Source organism: Rhinopithecus roxellana, chromosome 2 (assembly GCF_007565055.1).
Source record: "Rhinopithecus roxellana isolate Shanxi Qingling chromosome 2, ASM756505v1, whole genome shotgun sequence".
NCBI classification, from domain to species: Eukaryota; Metazoa; Chordata; class Mammalia; order Primates; family Cercopithecidae; genus Rhinopithecus; species Rhinopithecus roxellana.
Window position 1 is genome coordinate 142,294,580 of NC_044550.1, and position 23,531 is coordinate 142,318,110.

At 38.0% G+C, this 23,531-nt stretch overlaps 1 protein-coding gene across 3 annotated transcripts in view; it reads right to left on the reverse strand.

Moving 5' to 3' along the window:
• The window catches only part of TMEM156 (transmembrane protein 156), a 65,648-nt gene extending 44,312 nt beyond the window's left edge, over nucleotides 1-21,336 (reverse strand). For 2 of the 3 annotated variants that reach the window (XM_010365804.2, XM_010365803.2), the window contains exon 1: nucleotides 21,140-21,336. In XM_010365804.2, coding sequence (XP_010364106.1) covers nucleotides 21,140-21,227 — 88 coding nt within the window. In that variant the 5' untranslated portion in view covers nucleotides 21,228-21,336. The remainder of the gene's footprint in view (nucleotides 1-21,139) is intronic. The other variant, XM_030923720.1, reaches the window with a different exon arrangement.
• Between the last annotated feature and the right edge of the window lie 2,195 nt (nucleotides 21,337-23,531).

Sequence of the window (23,531 nt, forward strand, 5' to 3'; positions counted from 1 at the left end):
GGCGACAGAGCGAGACTCCTACTCAAAAAAAAAAAAAAAAAGACTACAAACTATAAAAATCCTAAAAGAAAACCTAGGAAATACTTTTCTAGACATGAACTTAGGCAAAGAAATTATGAATAAGTCCTCAAAAGCAAATGCAACAAAAACAAAAATTGACAATTGGAACCTTATTAAACTAAAGGATTTCTTCACTGCAAAATAAACTATCAACAGGGTAAACAACGAACCTACAGAATGGAAGAAAATATTTGTAAACTATGGATCTTACAAAGGGCTAATACACAAAATCTATAAGGAACTGAAACAAACCAACAAGAAAAAACCAACCCCATTAAAAAGTGGGCAAAGTACATGAACAGACACTTCTCAAAAGAAGACATCCAAGCAGCCAACAAATATATTAAAAATGCTCAACATCACTAATTATTACAGACATACAAATCAAAACCACAATGAGATACCATTTCACGCTAGTCAGAATGACTATTATTTAAAAAATCAAAAAATCACAGACATTCACAAGGTTGCAAAGAAAAGGGAAGTTTATATGCTGTTAGTGGAAATACGAATTAGTTCAGGTCCTGTGGAAAGCAGTTTGGAGATTTCTGAAAAAACTGAAAATAGAATTATCATTTGACCCAGTAATCTTATTACTGGGAATATATCTAAAAGAAGATAAATTGTTCTACCAAAAAGACACCTTCACTCATACGTTTATCACAGCACTACTCACAGCAGCAAAGACATGGAATCAATCCATCAGTGGTAGGTTAAATAAAGAAAATATGGGCCGGGCACGGTGGCTCATGCCTGTAATCCCAGCACTTTGGGAGGCCAAGGCAGGTGGATCACAAGGTCAGGAGTTCAAGACCAGTCTGGCCAAGACGGTGAAATCCCATCTCTACCAAAAATACAAACATTAGCCAGGTGTGGTGGCATGCGCCTGTAATCCCAGCTACTTGGGAGGCTGAGGCAGAGGATTGCTTAAACCCAGGAGGCAGAAGTTGCAGTGAGCCACGATCACACCACTGCACTCCAGCCTGGACAACAAAGTGAGACTCCATCTCAAAAAATAATAATAATAAAAGAAAATATGGTACATATACACGATGGAATACTATTTAGTCATAAAAAAGACTGAAATCATGTCTTTTGCAGCAACATGGTTGCAGCTGAAGGCCATTATCCTGAGCAAATCAATGAAGAAACAGAAAAACAAATACCACATGTTCTCATTTATAAGTGGTAGCTACACATTGGGTACACACAGACACAAAGACGGGCTCAACAGACACTGGGTATTCCCAAAGTGGGGAGGCAGGGAAGGAAGCAAGGGCTTAAAAGCTACCTGTTGGATAACATGTTCACCACTTGGGCAATGGGATCATTAGAAGCCCAAATCTCAGCATCACGCAATATACCCACGTAACAAATCTGCACATGTACCCTCTGAATCTAAAATTTAAAAATTATACAGTACTTAAAAAGATATTAATGAAATACATTACATCAGTGGGTCTAAAACAATATGAACTACATCTAGATGCTTAAAAAGCACTTAATAAATATCCAATTTATTTGCAAATTATTATAAATCCTCTTTGCAAAAGAGAAATATTCTTACATTATAAAATCTGTCTCAGACCAAATTATCAATATATTATAGCACTAAGGATACTGATGTAAATATATTTTAGTGGTGAAACACTATAAATATGTATGTCAAAGTTATGAAAAAGCAAGAAATTTTCCCTATAAATATTTGCCAGGAAAATCTGCCGATGCAATTAGGAGGAAACATTGATTAGAAATAGGTGGAGAAGGCCGGGCGTGGTGGCTCACACCTATAATCCTAGCACTTTGGGAGGCTGAGGCAGGCAGATCACCTGAGGTCAGGAGTTTGAGACCAGCCTGGCCAACATGGTGAAACCTGGTCTCTAGTAAAAATACAAAAATAGGCCAGGAGTGGTGGCTCACGCCTGTAATCCTAGCACTTTGGGAGGCTGAGGCGGGCGAATCACTTGAGTTCAGGAGTTTGAGATCAGCCTGGCTAACATGGTGAAACCCCATCTCTACTAAAAATACAAAAATTAGCCAGGTGTGGGGCAGGTGCCTGTAATCCCAGCAACTCAGGAGACTGAGGCAGGAGGATGGTGTGAACCTGGGAGGTGGAGGTTGCAGTGAGCCAAGATCACACCACTGCACTCCAGCCTGAGTGACAGAGCAAGACTCTGTCTCAAAGAAAAAAAAAAAAAAAAAAAACTAGCCAGGCATGGTGGTAAGTGCCTGTAATCCCAGCTGCTTGGGAGGCTGAGTCAGGAGAATTGCTTAAACCGGGGAGGCAGACATTGCAGTGAAGCGAGATCATGCCACTGCACTCCAGCCTGGGCAACAGATTGAGACTGTGTCTCAAAAAAAAAAAAAAAGAAAGAAAGAAGTGAAGGAAACAATGCTTGGAAGTGTTGGAAAAGAGTAGTCTGAGGCTGGGCATGGTGGCTTACGCCTGTAATCCTAGCACTCTGGGAGGCTACTGTGGGTGGGTCTCTTGAGCTCAGGAGTTCGATAGCAGTCTGGGCAACAAAGTGAGACCTCGTCTACAAAGAAATACAAAAATCAGCCAGGTGTGGTGGCACATGCCTGTGGTCCCAGCTATTCAGGAAGCTGAGGTGGGAGGATGGTTTAAGCCTGCGAGGCAGAGGTTGCAGTGAGCAGAGATCTCACCACTGCACTCCAGCCTAGGCGACAGAGCCAGAATCTGTCTCAAAAAAAAAAAAAAAAAAAGAGTAGTATGACATAATTGGTTTATTTATTTATTGAGATAGAGTCTTGCTCTGTCGCTAGGCTGGAGTGCAGTGGCATGATTTCAGCTCACTGCAACCTCCACCTCCTGAATTCAAGCGATTTCCCCTGCCTCAGCCTCCCGAGTAGCTGGGACTATAGGCACGTCCCACCATGCCCAGCTGATTTTTTGTATTTTAATAGAGACAGGGGTTTCACCATGTTGGCCAGTATAGTCTCGATCTCCTGACCTCATGATCAGCCCACCTCGGCCTCCCAAAGTGCTGGGATTACAGGCGTGAGCCACTGCACCAGTCCAATTGTTATAATTATTTACAGACAAAATTATGTATTTAGAAAAGCTAAAACAGCCACCTGAAAAATGGTAAAAATTAAGAGGATATATCTGTAATGTAGATATACCTATACATTTCGCTATGTAAGATTATTCATCCAAAGGTTTAAATACTGTCAAACACCTACATTTTATAATTGCAGTGTAATGTAAATATATAGGCCATGGTCTGCAAGTTAGTTTCTATAAAGGGTCATTTAGTAAATGTTTTAGGCTTTGTGGGTCATATGGTCTCTGTTGCACCTACACAGTTCTCACCTTATAGGATGAAAACAGCCACAAAAAATTTATGTAAAAATGAGTACAGCTGCATTACAATAAAACTTTATTTATGAATACTAAACTTCAAGTTTAATATAATTTTTACGTCATAAAATATTCTTTATTTCCCAACCATTTTAAACAAAAGAGGCTGTAAAAGACCATAGTTTACTGACCCCTGAATAAGCTATAAGTGATATTGTCGCAAGTCATTCTGCCATGTATTATGACATCAAAAACAGCACTGTCAAAATCCATATCACGTCATGAAGAATTTCATAAACTTAATGGAAGAAAGATTATTTACTAACAGATATATAGGCAGGAAGATAATTTTGAATGTAAAGGTTAGGAAAGGCAGGTAGAAGACATTGAGGGGTTTAATGAACAAATGAAATCATCTTCTCCAGCTTCTGTAGATAGAATCACAATAAATTCTGATGTTGCTTTTGTCACACCCCTATGCAAAAATCAGCAAGTGACAGGTGTGGTAGCTCATGTCTGTAATCCCAGCGCTTTGGGAGGCTGAGGCGGGCAGATCACTTGAGGTCAGGAGCTCGAGACCAGCCTGGCCAACATGGTGAAACCCTGTCTCTACTAAAAATACAAAAATTAGCCGGGCATGGTGGTGTGTGCCTGTAATCCAGTTACTCAGGAGGCTGAGGCAGGAGAATCACTTGAACCCAGGAGGCTAAGGTTGCAGTAAGCCGAGGTTGTACCACTGCACTACAGCCTGGGCGACAAAGCGAGACTCCATCTCAACAACAACAACAACAAAAAATCAGCAAGAATTACCCAGTAAATAAAATTTTCATCTTTTTGTTTAAAAAGAAATAAATGTCTCCTCTATTTTATGTTTTGAAAAAATTTACATAAAATTGCATTTATTTGTTTGGTCTGTTTCTTGAAAGTTTGGCAGAACTTGCCTGAAAAATCATCTGAAACTAGTATGAAAATCATCTGAAACAGAGAAGATTAAACCATGGAATGAGTTTCTTTAATTGTTGTAAAACTCTTGGGCTTTCTATTGCTTCCTAAGTAAGTTTCCTAGATATGTGTCTTTGTGTTTCAAATTTATTGACATAAATTATTCACAATATCCTTTTATTATATATTTAATTTTGCTATGTCTATAGTTATACCCCTTTTTCATTTCTAACATTAGTTACTTGTACCTTGTCTCGTTTTTTTTATTATTCAGTTTTGGCAGGCAGAATAAATGTCCCTATCTTAATTCCTGGAACCTGTAAATATAGTATATAATATGGCAAAGTGGAATTAAGGCAGAAGATGGAATTCAGGTTGTTAATCAGCTGATCTTAAAATAAGGAAATTGTCCTGGATTATCTGGGTGGACCCAATGTAATCATGAATGTGGAATTGGGTAGCAGAAGAGTCAATGTCAGAGTGATAAAATATGAGAAAGACTCAACAGGCCATTGCTAGCTTTGAAGATGGAAGGAGGCCATAAGCCAAGGAATTCAGACAGCTTCCAGAAGCTGGAAACAGCCAGGAAATGGATTGTCTTCTAGAGCCTCACAAAGGAACACAATCTTACTGATACCTTGATTTTAGCCCAGGGATACCTCTGTTGAATGTCTAACCTACACTGTGAGACAATACATTTGTGTTGTTTTAAGCCACTAAGTTTATGATCATTTGTTATAGCAGCACTAAGAAATTAACTGATATGGTTTGGCAGTGTCCCCACCTAAATCTCATCTCGAACTGTAGCTCTCATAATTCCCTCTAGTGGAAGATAACTGAATCATGGGGGCGGTTTCTCCCATACTGTTCTCATGGTAGTGAATAAGTCTCGTGAGATCTGATGGTTTTATAAGGGGAAACTCCCTTTCCCTTGGCACTCATTCCTTCTTTGCCTGCCACCAAGTAAGATGTCCTTCCGCCTTCCACCATGATTGTCAGGCATCCCCAGCCACGTGGAACTGTGAGTCCATTAAACCTCTTTTTTTTTTTTTTTTTTTTTATAAATGATATATGTCTTCATCAGCAGCATGAAAATGGACTAATACACTAACATATGAATCTTTCCAGTGGTTTGTGCATACAATTAGTCCTTTAAAATAACCAACTTGGCCAGGTACAGTGGCCCACGCCTGTAATCCCAGCAATTTGGGAGGCCAAGGCAGGCGGATCACGAGGTCAGGAGATCAAGACCAGTCTGGCCAACATGGTGAAACCATGTCTCTACCAAAATACAAAAAATTAGCCAGGCATGGTGGTGTGCCTGTAGTCCCAGCTACTCAGGAGGCCAAGGCAGGAGAATGGTGTAAACCCGGGAGGCCGAGCTTGCAGTGAGCTGAGATCCGGCCACTGCACTCCAGCCTGGGCGATAGAGCGAGACTCAGTCTCAAAAAAAAAGAAAAACAACAACAAAAAGAAAGAACCAACTTGTGATTTTATTGATATTTTCTATATCTATTCTTTTAAGTTCATTGACTTTTGCTCCTGTGTTTATTATTTCCTGCCTTTACTTTCTGGGTTTATCTTATTGTTCTTTTTCTGATGTTTTATGTATAAGCATTTAATGTTATATGTTTTGGTAATATTGCATAAGTTTAAACAGATAGTATTTTTTAATCATTCAATTACTAGTATTTTCTAATTTTCATTATAACTTGTTCTCAACTATAGGTTACTTAGAAGTGAATTTTTTAAATTTCCAAATATATTACCTATTTTAACTTTCTTTTTGTTAGTAGAATCTAATTTAATTTCATTTAGTCAGAGATGTATATTAAAAATTGCTTGAAATGTATTGAGGCTTGTTTTTATAGTCTGGCATTGTATTAGTCTATTCTCACACTGCTAATAAAGATATACCCAAGACTGGGTAAATTATAAAGGAAAAAAGTTTAATGGACTTAAGTTCCACATGGCTGGGGAGGCCTCACAATCATGGCAAAAGGTGAAGGAAGAGTAAAGAGATGTCTTACATGGTGGCAGGGAACTGAGCTTGTGCAGGGGAACTCCCATTATAAAACCATCTGATCTCACGAGACTTATTCACTATCACAAGACACAGTATGGGGGAACCACCCCTATGATTCAATAACCTCCACCTGGTCCCACCCTTGACAAGTGGGGATTATTACAATTCAAGGTGAGATTTGGGTGGGGACACTGCCAAACCATATCAAGTATGTATTTTTATTCCCTGAAAAGAATATGTGTTCCAGAGGTTCAGTTCAATATTCCAAATATATCAATTAGATAAAACTAGCTATTTGAATTGTTTGAATTGTCTATATTCTTATTCTTCACCTGGTTGTATTTTATAACTGGGAAGTATGTTTAAAATCTCCCACTAAATACTGGATTTATAACTGTCTTTAAAGCTATCTTGGTTGGGGCATATAAATTTAGAATTGATGCATATTCTTGTGAATTGAAACTTCTATCCATATATCCTGACCTTCTTTATTGCTGGTAATGATGTTAATCTTAAAATCTTAATTTAATAATTTATTAATTGTAATAATAAAACATTAATACAATGGCATGTGCTTTCTTCAGTTACTATTTGTTCCATATATTTTTCTCATCTTTTCGCTTTTATCTTAATGCTTTAGATAGGTCTCTTTTAAATGGCATATTTCTGGAAATTGCTTTTTAAATCTAGTCTGATAATTTTTTCATCTTTTTACCTGGATGGATTTGCCCACTTACATTTACTGGGATCATTGGTATATTTAGATGTAATTATACCATATTATTAATGCTTCCTATTTGTACCATGCTTTCTATTGTTTCTTGCCTTTCTGGCTGATAAATTGATTCAGTGATTTTTTTTCTCATTCCATTATTTTTCCCTTTAGTTATGTGAGGTTAGATACTATATTTCTATTATTTTAGTAGTTACCATCGTAATTTTTAACATGCATTCTGAAAGCCTAAAGTCAATCAACAGTAACGCTTTCTCAAACAATACAAGGGTCTTAGAATACTTTAACTCAGATCATCTGCTTCCTGACTTAAATGCTACTTTTACACAGCATTTTAGTTCTATCCTGTTTTTTCACTGACATACAAATTAGTTGAGTTTTTAAATTTTATGCAACTAATATTTTCAGGATTTGTTTAGATTTACTCACACATTTATAATTGTTGTTGAGGTTTTCTTCCTTGCCATTTCTTCTTGCATCTCTGCCCTTCCTTCTGGGATTACATTCCTTCTCCTAAAGCTAATTCTTTAGAAGTTCTTTCACTGAGGGTCCAATGATTGTAAACTCTGTATTGTTTATCTGAAAATATACATCTCACCAACTCTAGATCAACAACAATTTTGCCTCAGCACTTTGCAGGCATTTTTCACTGCCTTCTGATATTCATTGTTGTTTTCAAGAGGTGAGCTGTCAGACTATTGTTCCTTTAAACTTTTTAAAGACAATCTGCATTCATCCCTGGTTATTTTAAGATATCTTGGCCGGGCGCGGTGGCTCACGCCTGTAATCCCAACACTTTGGGAGGCCAAGGTGGGCGGATCACAAGGTCAGGAATTTGAGACCAGCCTGGCCAACATGGTGAAACCTCGTCTCTACTACAAACACAAAAATTAGCTGGGCGTGGTGGCGGGCGCCTGTAATCCCAGCTACCTGGGAGGCTGAGGAAGGAGAATCACTTGAATTTGGGAGGCAAAGTTTGCAGTGAGCCAAGATCACACCACTGCACTCCAGCCTGGATAACAGAGCGAGACTCCATCACACATACAAAAAAAAAAAACTCTTCGGTTTTCATGTTCTGCAGAATTTCTCATCACTTATTTTGCTTGGGATTTGTCGGGTTTCCTGAATTTGAGGATTTATGTCTTTCAATGATTCCGTAAAGTTCTTAGCCACTGTCTCTTCAAATATTGGCTTTACCCTATTCTATTTCTTCTCTCCTTTGCAGCTTTGATTAGAAATAGCTCCCTTTGCTTTCTATGTCTCTTAACTTCTGTGCTGTGTTCTAGGTAATTTCTTCAGATCTCTATTCCAGTTCACTAATTCATTATTTAGTTGCATCTAATCTATTCATTTCATTCCTTGCATTTCTAATTTATTATATTTTCACAGTTGGAACTTCCAGTTGGTTCTTTTTCAAATCTGCCTGGTAATTTTTAATAGTCTTTGTTTCTTGCTCATATTGTTTTTTAGAATCACAAAATGTGGCAGAGTATTGGATCTCCCCACAAATTTGTTTTATATTATTTTTAGGCTGGGGGAATAAACGACTCTGTTTTTTCTCCCTGTTAACTTTGTGTGTACGAATTGTTGCCATTTTCCCAATCATAGTACCTTACATTTTATTTTAAACTTTATACATTTTCAGATGCCTTTCCCCAAGTTTTATTAAGGTACACTTAACTAATAAAAATTATATATATACATATATATATTTATGGTGTACAATGTGATGTTTTGATATATATATTATATACATATATACACACATTGTTAGGTGATTAAATCAAACCTAATAACATATCTATCCATCAGTCACACACCATTTTTGTTTGTGTGTCGTGAGAACATTTACCCTGTTAGCAATTTTCAAGTATATAATCTATTATTATTAAATACAGTCAATATGCCATAAAATAGATCTCCAGAACTTATTCATCTGTCTAAATGAAATTTTGTACACTTTGACCAACATCTCTCCATTCCCGTCACCCCACCCTGTCATCCATGGTATCCATCATTCTATTCTATTCTCTGTCACTATGAGTTCAACTTTTTACGACTCCATATATAAGTGAGATCGTGTGGCACTTTTCTTTCTGTGCCTGGTTTATTTCACTTAGCATAGTATCCCCCAGATTCAATCATATTGTTGCAAATGATAGAATTTTCTTCTTTTTTAAGATGAAATAGTATTATCTTGTGTATATGTACCACATTTTCTTTATCCATTCATCCATTGACGGACACTTACGTTGATATTCCATATCTGGACTATTGTGAGTAAGGCTGCAATGGATATGGGAGTTCAGAGTATTACCATATCTGGACTATTGTGAGTAATGCTGCAGTGGATATGGGAGTTCAGAGATCTCTTTGACACACTGATTTCCTTTCCTTCAAATATACCCAGAAGTGGGATTGCTGGGCCATATGGTAATTCTACTTTTTTTTAAAGAGACAGGATCTTACTGTGTTGCCCAGGCTGCTCTCAAACTCCTGGCTTCCAGCGATCCTCCTAACTCAGACTCCCAAATAGCTGGGACTACAGGTGCATGTCACTGTGCCTAGTTAATAGTTCTAATTTTGAATTCTTTTTTTTTCTTTTTCTTTTTTTTTTTTGAGACAGTCTCACTCTGTCACCAGGCTGGAGTGCAGTGGCACAATCTCGGCTTACTGCAACCTCCACCTCCCAGGTTCGAGCGATTCTCCTGCCTTAGCCTTCCAAGTAGCTGGGACTACAGGCTGACACCACCACGCCCAGCTAATTTTTGTATTTTTAGTAGAGACGGGGCTTCACCGTGTTGGCCAGGATGTTCTCAATCTCTTGACCTCACGATCTGCCCACCTTGGCCTCCCAAAGTGCTGGGATTACAGGTGTTAGCCACCACACTCAGCCTAATTTTGAATTTTTTGAGAAGCCTTTCTGCTGTCTGTCATAATGGCTGTACTAACTTACATTCCCACAACAGTATACAAGGGTTCCCTTTTCTCCACATCCTCACCAACACTTGTTATCTTTTGTCTTTTTGATAATGGCAGTCTTAGGTGTGAGATAATATTTCACTGTATTTTCACAAAATTTCAATTTGTATTTCCCTGATGATTAGTGATGTTGAGAATTTTTTCATATATGTATTGATCATTTGTATGTCTTCTTTCAAGAAATGTCAGACTGATGCGGTGGTTGATGCTGATAATCGTAGCACTTTGGGAAGCCAAGACAGAAGGATCACTTAAGCCCAGGAGTTTGGGACCAGCCTGGGCAACATAGTGAGACCCCATCTCTATGAAAAAAAATTTAAAAATTAGCCAGTGTGGTGACCCACACTTGTAGTCTTAGATATTCAAGGGGCTGAGGTGGGAGGATCACTTGAGCCTGGGAGGTCAAAAATGCAGTGAGCCATACTGCACTTCAGCCTGGGCAACATAGTGAGACCCTGTCTCAAAAAAAAAGGAAAAAAAGAAATGTCTCTTCAGTGTCCTTTGCCCATTTTTTAATCAGGTTATTTTCTTGCTGTTGAGTTGTCTGAGTTCCTTATATATTTTGGATATTAAACCCTTATCATATATATGGTTTGCAAATGTTTTCTCTCATTCTATAGGCTTCTTTTCACTCAGTTGTTTCCTTTGCTATGCAGAAGATTTTTAGTTTAATACAATCTCATTTGTATATTTCCGCTTTTATTGCCTGTTTTATGGATCCTAACCAAAAAAATAAGTGCCCAGACCAATGTCATAGATCTTTTTCCCTACGTTTCCTTCTAGTAGTTTTACTGTTTAGGTCTTCAAGTCTTTAATCCATTTTGAGTTTGGTTTTGTACATGGTGTGAAATGAGTCTGATTACATTCTTCTGTGCTTACTCATACTTTTTGATGTAATATTTTATGTATTGAAACAAACTATTTTCTATTTTATATCTCATAATTCCAATATCTGAATTCCTTGAAGATCCAGTTCTGCTGTTTGTTGTTTCTGTTGATTCTTGTCCATTGAGTTTTCATGTGTTTTATGATTTTTGATCATAGTTATTGTTCCTTGGAATTTCACTTTGGGAAATTATTTGAGGAATGGTGTAAAGATGTTTTCCTCCAGAGAGGATTGGTGTTTTCCTCTGATGGGTGTCTAATGGCACCATTAACCCAAAGTGGCTTTAACTACATTCCTGGATTGGACTTTTCACACCTCACAGGTAATGATCCTCAACATCCTACTTATGGCCAGCTGTGTTTACAAACTCTCAAAGGACTCTTCTTCCTTTCTCCACCCATAGCCAAAGTGAAGACAGACAAGTTTCCTCAAAACCAGATATAATTTGTCCTAGGTTACTGTTTTATAGAGCATATCACTTTATAGTATCTCAGTCATATCTCAGTCTTAGACTTTGCCTTCTGTCTCCTGACATATGACCCAGTGAAACTGAAATTCCAGGCCACCAGAGATTTGCAGATGCTCCCGAGGCACTAATTTGTTCACTCTTGCTTACCCATATGTATTTATAATTCCTACTCATTTTCTGCCTCCAAGGAGTCTTATTTTCTTAACAGTTCAACTCTACATTTCTAAAGTTTTAAATACATTGTATTACACATTTTTAGATATTTTGTGCCAGGAGTATTTTTCAGGGTATGACTGCAAGAAAAGAAATCTCAACTATCCGTTGACCTCTACAAATAAGTGAAAACTTACATTAAAATCTTCATTATTTGACAGATAATAGGTGCTCCAGAGGCTACTCTAGGTCAACTCATATTTTCCCAAGACCTCATTAACTAGTTGTCAGGGAACTTTGGAAGAAATGTAGATTATTTCTTTGACTATACATATTCTAAGTGTTATTGATTCGGTATATTAAATATAAACTAGAGAAAATGAGAATTTTTTGCTACTAGACATATTGCTAGTACAACCACTTTAGAGAAACATTTGGCAGCTTCTTGTAAAATTAAATGTACCCAGTCAAATGGAGCGAATGTTTGTGTCCCCCTAAAATTCCAATATGATGGTATTTGAAGGTGGGGTCTGTGGGTGGCAATTAGGTCATGAGAGTGGAGAGCTAATGGATAGGATTAGTGCCCTTATAAGAAGAGACCAGAGAGGTAACTAGTTCTCTTTCCATCCTGTAAGAATACAAAGAAAAGTCAGCATTCTGCAACCCAGAAGAGGACCCTCATCAGAATCAACCATGCTGGCATACTGATCTTGGACTTCCAACCTCCAGAACTGTGAAGGCTGCTGTTTACAAGCTACTCAGTCTACAGCACTTTGTCATAGCAGCCCAAGCTGACTAAGACACCCAGGTATTCCACAACTAGACAGTTACTGAATAGAAATGAAAACATACACTGACACAAACATTTGTACAATAATATTCATAGCAGCATATTTATAATAGCCCAAACTGGAAATAACCCAATAGATAAAGGGACAAATGCTGTGTGTGTATGTAATGGAGTACTTTGCAACAAAAAGATAGGAGCTACTGAATCACTCAATAGCATGAATGAATCTCAGAAACATGTTAAGTAGAGAACCCAGACCAGGCTGGGCACGGTGGCTCATGCCTGTAATCCCAGCGCTGTGGGAGGCCAAGGTGGGCGAATCACTTGAGGTCAGGAGTTTGAGACTAGTCTGGCCAACTTGGTGAAACTCCATCTCTACTAAAAATACAAAAAATATATATATATATATATCCAGGCATGGTGGTGGGCACCTGTAGTCCCAGTTACTCAGGAGGCTGAGGCAGGAGAATCACTTGAACCCAGGAGGCAGAGGTTGCAGTGAGCTGAGATGGCGCCACTGCACTCCAGCCTGGGTGACAGAGCGAGACTCCATCTCAAAAACAAACAAACAAACAAAAAAACAGACCAAAAATATTTAAATATTTACTGTGTGATAAGTCCATTTACACGAAATAGAAGAAGAGACAAAACTAACTTACGGTGACACAGGTCAGATGTTACCTTGGGGATGTGGGAGGAGATTTGAAAGGAAAGAGCCAGAGGAATCTTTTGTTTGTTTGTTTGTTTGTTTTTTGAGATGGAGTCTTGCTCTTTTGCCCAGGCTGCAGTGACATGGTACCATCTCAGCTCACTGCAGCCTTCACCCTCCCAGGTTCAAGTGATTCTCCTGCCTCAGCCTCCCGAGTAGCTGGAAATATAGGCACGTGCCACCATGCCCAGCTAATTTTTGTGTTTTTAGTAGAGACAGAGTTTCACCATGTTAGCCAGGCTGGTCTCGAACTCCTGACCTCCGGCGATCTGCCCATCTCAGCCTCCCAAAGTCCTGGGATTATAGGCATGAGCCACCATGCTCGGCCGAGTCAGAGGAATCTTTATTGGGGCGATGTAAATCTGTATCTGGTATGTGATAGTAGTTACATAGGTGCACATAAATGTCAAAATTCATGAAACTGAACACTTAAGATCTTTCCGTAAAGAAAATGTGGTATTATATACACCATGGAATACTATGCAGCCATAAAAAAGAAAGAGATCATGTCCTTTGCAGAAACATGGATGGAGCTGGAGGCCATTACCCTTAGCAAACTAACACAGAAACACAAAACCAAGTATTACATGTTCTCAATTATAAGTGGGAGCTAAATGATGAGAACACATAGAGGGGAACAACAGACACTGGGGCCTGCCAGAGGGTGGAGGGTGGGAGGAGACAGAAGATCAGGAAAAATAACTAATGGGTACTAGGCTCAATACCTAGATGATGACATAATCTGTACTATAAACCCTCGTGACATGGATCTACCCATATAACAAACCTGCACATGTAGCTGTGAGCTTAAAATAAAAGTTTTTTTAAAAGATCTTTCCATTTTATTGTATGTAAATTATGCCTGTTAAAAACGTAGTCAATTATTTCTAAAAATCTTTCACATTATTAGTTATTCTATAGCACAATTCAGCAATTTAAAAATACTAGCTGCCAGGATAGGAGAGACCTTATGGTTTAGCTGCCTAATTTACAGAGAACATTCATTAACGTATGATATTTTCCTTTGGTCACAGGTCTGCCCTTTTTAACAACTGGAATAGGCCAGGGGTGGTGGCTCATGCCTGTAGCACTTTGGGAGGCTGAGGCGGGCGGATTGCCTAAACTCGGGAATTTGAAACCAGCCCGGATAACATGGCGAAACCGCGTCTCTACTAAAAATACAAAAAATTAGCCGGGCGTGGTGGGGGCGCCTATAATCCCAGCTAATCGGCAGGCTGAGGCAAGAGAATTGCTTGAACCCAGGAGGCGGAGGTTGCAGTGAGCTGAGATCGCACCACTGCACTCCAGCCTGGGTGACAGAGCAAAACTCTGTCTAAAAAAAAAAAAAAGATTGGAATAAACTCAAAAAGAGTATCCACTTCAATAGCAAAAACTAGATTATATTTCAATTTGGGGGCCAATTATTGAAGGTTCTCTGGTAATACTGAGCAGGAAATGGGGAAAAACATATCATATTGTGTATGGGTCATATATCTGTAGTGTCAGCCAGATCAGGAGCAAGGGACTATGGATTTATTCATAGGATATTTGGGAAAGACCATTTAAAATGTTTGCTGGAGGCAGGGAGCAAAGTTTGGGATAACTTTTAACATACAGTAGCAACATCTGAAAGGCAGGTTTGAGACATAGGAGACTGCTCATTTTACTTGTCAAAATAAGAGCAGTAAATGAATATTATGAAATTCCCTGTAGATACAGAAAATGGCAGGAAAATGACTCAGGGTAAAAAGACACATATCTTTCTTTATAAGTAAAATATTCTGCAAAATAAATTTCACACGCTAGCACAACCTAAAATCTCTAGGTTTGTGATGAAACTTAATCTTTCAAAAATATGAGGATAACACTTGGCCTGCCTAAATCACAAGATGTTGGGGAAGGTCAGATCAGAAATGCCTCATTCAAGGTTTTCTTTTGATTTCCTCAACAGTATGATTCAGCAAGTTTGCTCCCTCAACATACTCACTGAGTGCCCCTAATATGAAAGACACTCTCTCAACTGCTTGAAACACATCAGTGAACAAAGCAGACAAAACCTCAGTTTCATGGAGCTTACATTCTATTTGGAGAAATCAGATAATTTTTTAAAATGCATAATAAATAAATCATATAGGTAATAAAATATAAGTGATAAGAGAAAAGAAACAGAACAGAGTAAGGGGAAGATACATCACCATATGAATGTTTTAGAGAAAGTCTTTTTATCTATTAAAGCAAAAAAGATACGCTACTCAGGAGGCTGAGGTGGGAGGATCACTTGAACCCACGAATTAGAGTCCAGCCTGGACCATAAAGCAAGACCCTGTCTCTCTTAAAAAATTAAAACAAAAATTAAAAAGCAAAAGAGATATACTAAGAGAGCATTTATCCACCATAACAATGAGACAAGCAGTTAGAAAGCACCCTACGCTAGGGTTGTTGGTAGGTATTGCAGCCTAACAGATTAGAGAATAAAGCCAGTTCTGTCAAAGTGATGAAAAGCGTTTTATTTAACACTTCTTTTTTTTTTTACCAACACATAGTGCCTAAAATATATACATGAAAATGTCATGTCCATTAGTGGCCATTTTAAAACTGTAATGATTCAGAAAATTCAATAAGAAAATCTGGCTGGGTGTGGTGGCTGCAACCTGTAATCCCAACACTCTGGGAGGCTGAGGCCGGTGGATCACTTGAGATCAGGAGTTCAAGACCAGATTGGCAACATAGCAAAGCCCCATCTCTACTAAAAATACAAAAATTAGCTGGGCATGGTGCTGTGTGCCTGAGGTCCCTGCTACTTGGGAGGCTGAGGCAGGAAAATGGCTTGAACCGGGGGTTGGAGGTTGCAGTGAGCCGAAATCATGTCACTGCACTCCAGCCTGGGTGACAAAGTGAGATGCTGTCTCAAAAATAAATAAATAAAAATTTTTAAAAAGAAGCAAAATCTTACCACAAAGTATATTTATCCATCAAGTGTTATTCCTTCTTTCTAAAGATTTTCAGAACATTCTTTCTTGAGAATGATGCTGCACCATGAGTAGAAATATTTAATACATTAAAATGAATTATTATTTTGTAAAATATATGTCACAGTACTTGGCATATTACGGGCACATGTAAATGTATTTGTTAAAATTTTAAAAGAATTGTTTGAATAGTCATAAGGCCTTATTGGGGATTACTTATTAAATATTTATGAATAAAAAAAGAGCGTTCATTTTTGAGAACTAGAATAACACTTTCAGGAAATTAATTGCAATTACCCTTGATGTGGTGGTCTTTATAACATAGACTTAAACACTGTGAACATATGCTGATATTATGTCAGTTTATCCTATAGTTCCTTTATCCTTTGTTTTCTTCAATTTCACTGTTCATTATACCACCATTTCCATCACAAAGTGTGAAATAGAAGGGGAAATGAAAGCTGGTAAACAGAGTTTGTGCCAGTTTGGCTCTTAAAAGAAAGTGAGGAAGTCAAAACAGCTAGATAAAATTAGGTCTGAGGTGTTTTCATCTCTGCTATTCCTTTTTTCTTTTTCTTTTTCTTTTTTTTTTTTTTTTTAGACAGAGTCTTGCTTTGTCACCCAGGCTGGAGTGCAATGGGGTGATCTCAGCTCACTGCAACCTCTGCCTCCCAAGCTCAAGAGATTCTCCTGCCTCAGCCTCCAGAGTAGTTGGGATTACAGGCACACGCCACCACCATGCCCGGCTAATTTTCTTTCTTTCTTTCTTTCTTTCTTTCTTTCTTTCTTTCTTTCTTTCTTTCTTTCTTTCTTTCTTTCTTTCTTTCTTTCTTTCTTTTTCTTTCTCTCTTTCTCTCTTTCTCTCTTTTTTTCTTTCTTTCTTTCTTTCTTTCTTTCTCTCTCTCTCTTTTTCCCTTTCTTTCTTTCTTTCTTTCTTTCTTTCTTTCTTTCTTTCTTTCTTTCTTTCTTTCTCTCTCTCTCTCTTTCTTTCCTTTTCTTTTTTATTTTTTTGAGAAGGAGTCCCTCTTTGTCCACCAGGCTGGAGTGCAGTGGCATAATCTCGGCTCACTGCAACCTCCACCTCCCGAGTTCAAGTGATTCTCCTGTCTCAGCCTCCAGAGTAGCTGGGATGACAGGTGCACCATTTTGGCCAGGCTGGTCTTGAACTCCTGACTTCAAGTGATCCACCCATCTCGGCCTCCCAAAGTACTGGGATTACACCGCCTCCCAGCCCCAGCTAATTTTTGTATTTTTAATAGAGACAGGGTTTCACCATGTTGGTCAGGCTGGTCTCAAACTCCTGACCTCAGGTGATCCACCTGCCTGAGCCTCCCAAAGTGCTAGGATTACAGGCGTGAGCCACCGCAGCCGGACTCATCTGTGCTATTCCTATCCTGTATCGCCACAAATCACTGGGAGTACACTCCAATTTCCTCTTTCAGGAACTATTGATATACCGATATGAGAATATTTTATTTAATAATTATCATTTCTTCTCTTGAAAAGTGCTTTTGCAAGCAGGTAAGAAGGCATACTAGCTGATCATTCAAACTCTGACAATTATTTCTCTTTGCAAATGGAAATACAAAGAATGTCCTCCCAGAGACTGATGTGGAAGCAATGTTTATGTTCCCATCGCATCTTGTTTACATCCCTGTTTTAGTTAATTCCTATATTTTACTTAGTTGTTTGCCAGTCAGTCATTCCCCCCGACTGAAAACTCCTTGATGGAAGGTTGCCTTTCATTTTTGTAGCCCCAGGTTTCTATCACAGGTGAAATAATAAATAAACAAAAGATGACTAGGATTTACATGAGAGTTAGCCAAGTCTCTCTCTTAAACACTGTAAGTCCAACAAAAACAGGTTGGAAAGTCTCTTATTTGGGAGTAAGCTAGCTCCCCTAATTGCAAGAAGCTCTGAGTCAAAATATATCCACCGCTCCCTTTTGTATCTCCATTATCTACATGTAATACAAATGCATCAAACCATTATATTAACTACTATATATTAGCTGCCTTTCAAATAAATGGAAAGGTTAAAAAACACTGCTGTAAAACAGGTTATCTTGCTAGTAGTGCATAGCCAATGCAAACCCATTGTAAGTCTCAAACAGTGTTGAAGTAGCTACCTTTTTTGGTAAAGGTAAAACTAAATAGCTTATACTGTATAATTGTGATAATGGAATATTCCTACTAATAATTACTCAGAGACTCAGATACATTCTTGATGAAAAATGATCAAACAAGATGCTTTATTTTTAACTTAGGACTTCAGAGGGTTTATTATTTTGAAATCAAATCTATTAAACCTCATGAGTATATTATTCCTCATTAAGATTCCTTTTGAATTCATTTGACATGTTAAAGACAGGGTATCAGTGAATAATTTATAAGTAAAATTATTTTATAATATTTATCTTAGAAATTAAAGTGAATAGAACATGAGAAAAAATGAAAAAAAAAGACAAGAAACTAATGAAGTAAGACTAGACAGGGGAATTTCACAAGGTTAATTGTAGCACTTCTAGAACACTCTTGCTTATCATCAAATCATTTTACTAGCTATTTTATTTACTATTAGTTGTCAATTTAACTCATTTCGTAGGTCAACTATTATTGTGATTAAGAACTAATTTTTAAAAACCAAGACAATTATGTCCAAGTTTTCTTCATTTAATCAATATGGGATATATTAAATGAGGCTACAAAAAGATGTTCCTGGTTATCCATAAACCATTATAAAAATATAATCATTATTATTATTATTATTATTATTTTATTATTATTACACAATTGCATGTGTATAACATTTTGCCTAGTAATCAACTTTTTGTTTATGGCAGCTCTGTGCAAAATTCCTTCTACCACTAAACAATGTAAAAGAAGACAGTGGTTTTTGAATATTTTTGTTTGTTGGCCCCCCAAGTAGGGTTCCTTTGAAACAAAATTCCCCAATAAATCCACCTGAGTGTGGTGGTATGTGCCTGTAGTCCCAGCTGCTTGGGGACTGAGGCAGGATTGCTTGAGCCCGGGAGTCAGCCTAGGCAACATAGCAAGACCCTATCTCTTAAAAAAAAAAAAAAAAAATTCCATCAACCCAAAAAGAATTTGGAGTAGTATCTATGCTATTCTTGGACCAGGAGAAGAGAAACAGGTATTTTAAGTTTGGGAAGGCAGTAAAGGTATTGGGAGCTGATGTAACCAGTTTTGAAAGCAAGAGAACAAACATCATCATAAATGATGGTTGATTATTGACAAGGTGAAGAAGAACTGATACATTACTATTAGGCCAAGGAAGTTTGGCTAAGATGGATTTTATAAGAGCTCTTTCTTCTACTCACCAACAGAAGGGGCTCCCATCTGTCCCCTACTAAGAATTTCTCTGTGCTTCATCTGTCTTCTTTCTGCTTACCACTGCCCCAGAAGGCCATGCTTCTTACTTTGAGAAACAAAAACTAAAAGAACTATGTGTCTGCCCCAAAACGAAAACCTTTAACGTGCTCCTGTAGCCACCAGTTCTCATAAAATACTAACCAATAGTAATTAAGTCATTGTTGGGATGATTACCTGGTTTTTATTAGATCCAACCCGATTTTTAAGAGGTGCTAGATGTAGATAGCTAGTTAAATAGCTAGATAGATATATAGATAGAACCTACTCCGGATAACAATTAAATGAACTTACTCTCAGCCCACAATATCTTAAAATTAGATTATCTTTATTCTAACTACTCTCTTTATAACCCAGTGGAATCAAGCATTGAAAATATGTGTTATGATTGCTTCATCTAAGTAACATAATGCCAGAAAACCAAATTGTAGTCATAGTGTTTATTTAGCAAAAATATTTTTAACTCACAACTTAGCATCATGTAAATGCAACATCAAATAATCACTGAAATATGTCATCAAATATAATTAGCAAAAATATTTTTATCTGGCTACTTAGCATTACGTATATGCAACAATAAATATTCATTGCAGCAAATCATCAAATATGAGTTTTTCTCTGATTTTAATCAAATTTATATAAAGACTATTTAATGATAGAATACAGCCTTTTCTTTTCACCCGTTCTTCTTTTTAAGTGCTAGGGAGCACAATTACCATCTGAACACTCACATTAATACATTTGCAAGTCCTTTGCTAACATATCAAAATAGTTTAAATTTAGACCTATTTATTTTCCTAATCTAGGTTTCAGTGATTATATTACAATTTTCTGAAATGTTCACAAAGTTAATTTTGTTCCATTTTTCTCCAGTTACAAATACATAAACACACATCTGTTTAAATTTGCACTCATCTTATTTTAATTGTATTTTCAAAATACAGAAATGCTTTTTCTTGTCAAAAGGTGACAGTAAGTTATCTGTGTGAAATAGTTGTAGTAGAGGGAATTCTAGAATTTTTAACACAATAAATATCATTTTCTTCATTAAAGAATTCCAGAATGTAAACGCATACTTAAAGCTGCTTTGGGCCAGGCTCGGTGGCACAAGCCTGTAATCTCAGCACTTTGGGAGGCCAAGGTGGGTGGATTACGAGGTCAGGAGTTCAAGACCAGCCTGGTCAACATGGTGAAACCCCGTCTCTACTAAAAATACAAAAATTAGCCAGATGTGGTGGTGGGCACCTGTAATCCCAGCTACTCGGGAGGCTGAGGCAGGAGAATTGCTTGAATCCAGCAGGCAGAGGTTGCAGTGAGCCAAGATTGGGCCATTGCACTCCAGCCTGAGCGACAGAGCGAGAATCCATCCCACAAAAAAAAAAGAAAAAAAAAAGGTGCTTTGAAGAAAGTGTTTCAAAGAGCAAAATCATGACGAGATTGTTGTAATCTCAATGTCTGAAATCTTGACTACAGATTTTAAATATTTTCATTTTTAGGTATGCTACAATAATTAAGTACTATGAATTAGGTTACTGTACTATATAACAGTCAACTAAAATTGCAATCTTATTTTATTTTATTAGTTTTTCAGATCTAGAACTTCAGCCTATGCAGCATGTATCCAAAAAGAGGATCTTTTCTGTAACCACTAGCTGACACTATTTTTTTAAAATCAAGAAGGCAAAGCTAGATTACAATTACATACTCACCTTTCGGTGTCTTGAAATATTCCGGCAAAATTAAAATGAACGTGATCACTATTGCCACAAATAATTTAAGGAGGGCTGTTTTTGTCATGTCTCTTCACATGACACAAATGTGTTCCCTTCCAGTACACTCATGGTATGTTGCTTCCTGCTTTAAGTTTCATCTCTGCAGTACTTTAGATTAATGCAATTCACCTCATACTCACTTCCTTTTGAGTAAGACTTAAAAAAAAAAAAAGAGGTCTTCAACTGAGACTTCACTTTTGAGTCACTTTCCATTTAAAAAAAAAAAAAAAACTACCCTCCAATAAGCACTTTAAAATCATTTATTTACCTTTCTAAGCAAGAAAGGTAAATAATTATTTCCCTTCATTATTATTATTATTTACCTATACTTTATTATTATTTACCTTTCTTTCTCAGCAAGAAAGGTAAAATGATCTCAAGAAGCAAGGGGATCTTCTCCCCACCCAATTTATAAATATAAACCCACAATATACTCACAAAAATAAAACAGTAGGCTGAGTGAAGTGGCTCACATCTGTAATCCCAGCACTTTGGGAGGCCAAGACAGAAGGATCACTTGAGGTCAGGAGTTTGAGTCCAGACTGGTCAACAGAGCAAGACCTCCTCTCTACAAAAATAATTTTAATATAGCTAGGTGTGGTGGTGCACCCCTGTAGTCCCAGCCACTCAGGAAGCTGAGGATCACTTGAACCCAGGAATTTGAGACTGCTGTGAGACATGACAGGCCACTGCACTCCAGCCTGGGTGACAGAGTGAGACCCCTTCTCAAGAAAGAAAGAAAGAAAAGGGTGAATGTCCGTCATGTCTAGGTTGTATGGACATCACTCATTCATTTACTTATTAAATGATTGTCCATCCTGTTTGGTGCCAGGTGCTGTGCTGAATTCTGGTGTTCAGAAAATAGTACATCTAGAAGATAGAAACAGTACAAAAAGTAAGGATACACTGAGGACACATGTAAAATTTTGGTTTTACTTTACTATGCTGTATTCTAGCAGTAGAATGGAACTGATTAACATTACGGCTATAAACACAGTCATTATTGTTACAGAATCCACATTTCCAGTTCCCATGTCAAAAAATATATATATATTTCATGATGATAATCCCAGTGAAATAAAATATTTTGTCTTAGAACATAAGTGAAGGGTAGGGAGAACTTAAGGTGAATAAAGCATATGTGCAAACACATATTATTATTTAGAAAATCCAGATATCCAGTGTTTTCATTGTTCCTGTTTTCTGATTTTAAAAAATGGTACCACAGCGGGGCGCCATGGCTCACACCTGTAATCCCGGCACTTCGGTAGGTCAAAGTGGGTGGATCACGAGGTCAGGAGATCGAGATCAGCCTGGCCAACATGGTGAAACCCCATCTCTACTAAAAAATACAAAAAATCAGCCAGGCGTGGTGGCACAGGCCTGTAGTCCCAGCTACTCAGGAGGCTGAGGCAGAGGAATCGCTTGAACCTGGAAGGCAGTGAGCCAAGATCGCACCACCGCATTCCAACCTGGTGGCAGAGCAAGACTCTGTCTCAAAAAAAAAAGGTACTACGTGTCTCCAATCTTTTCTTCCTGCTCACTCTCTCCTATACCCCCACCACCCACCCATTTCCATTTATTTATTTTCTTGTTATCACTCACCCAAACCTGAGCTCTATGAAACAATGGGTGGGTAAACAGGAAGAAGCAGGAGGTAAAGGCTGTTCTGTGAATACATTGTGAGCATGAATTAACTGTCTTTTCTTCTGAATGGACAATTTGATGAATAGATGGGAACCACAGGTTGGGAAACATTGGCACCCGAGTCTAAGATCAGTCAAAATGGGTGAAGGACATCAAATATGACTTACTTTAAGAACAGCATCAAGGCTCATTCTAAGGAAGGGAAGAACTGATGAGAGTCATGGCTTGTTTCATAGGCTGGACTAAGTGGTATTGGAATACAGGTTAGGCCGTGGGCTCAGTAGAGATGCTGGTGGGGAGTGGTAGGAAGCTCTGTCCGGGCAGAGTGTGGTGGCTTGCACCTGTAATCCCAGCACTCTGGGAGGCCAAGGTAGGAGGATTGCTTGAGCCTAGGAGTTTGAGATCAGCCTGAGCAACAAGGCAAGACCCTGTCTCTACAAAAAAAAAACTTAAAAATTAGCTGGGTGTATTGGCATGTGCCTGCAGTCCCAGGTACTTGGGAGGTTGAGACTGGAGGATAACTTGAGCCAGGGAGGTTGAGTCTGTAGTGAGTTGTGCTTGTGCCACTGCACTCCAGCCTGGGCAACAGAGGGAGGCCGAAGGACAGGACAAGACAAGACAAGACAAAGCAGAAAGAAAGAGAAGGAAGGAAGGAAGGAAGGAAGGAAGGAAGGAAGGAAGG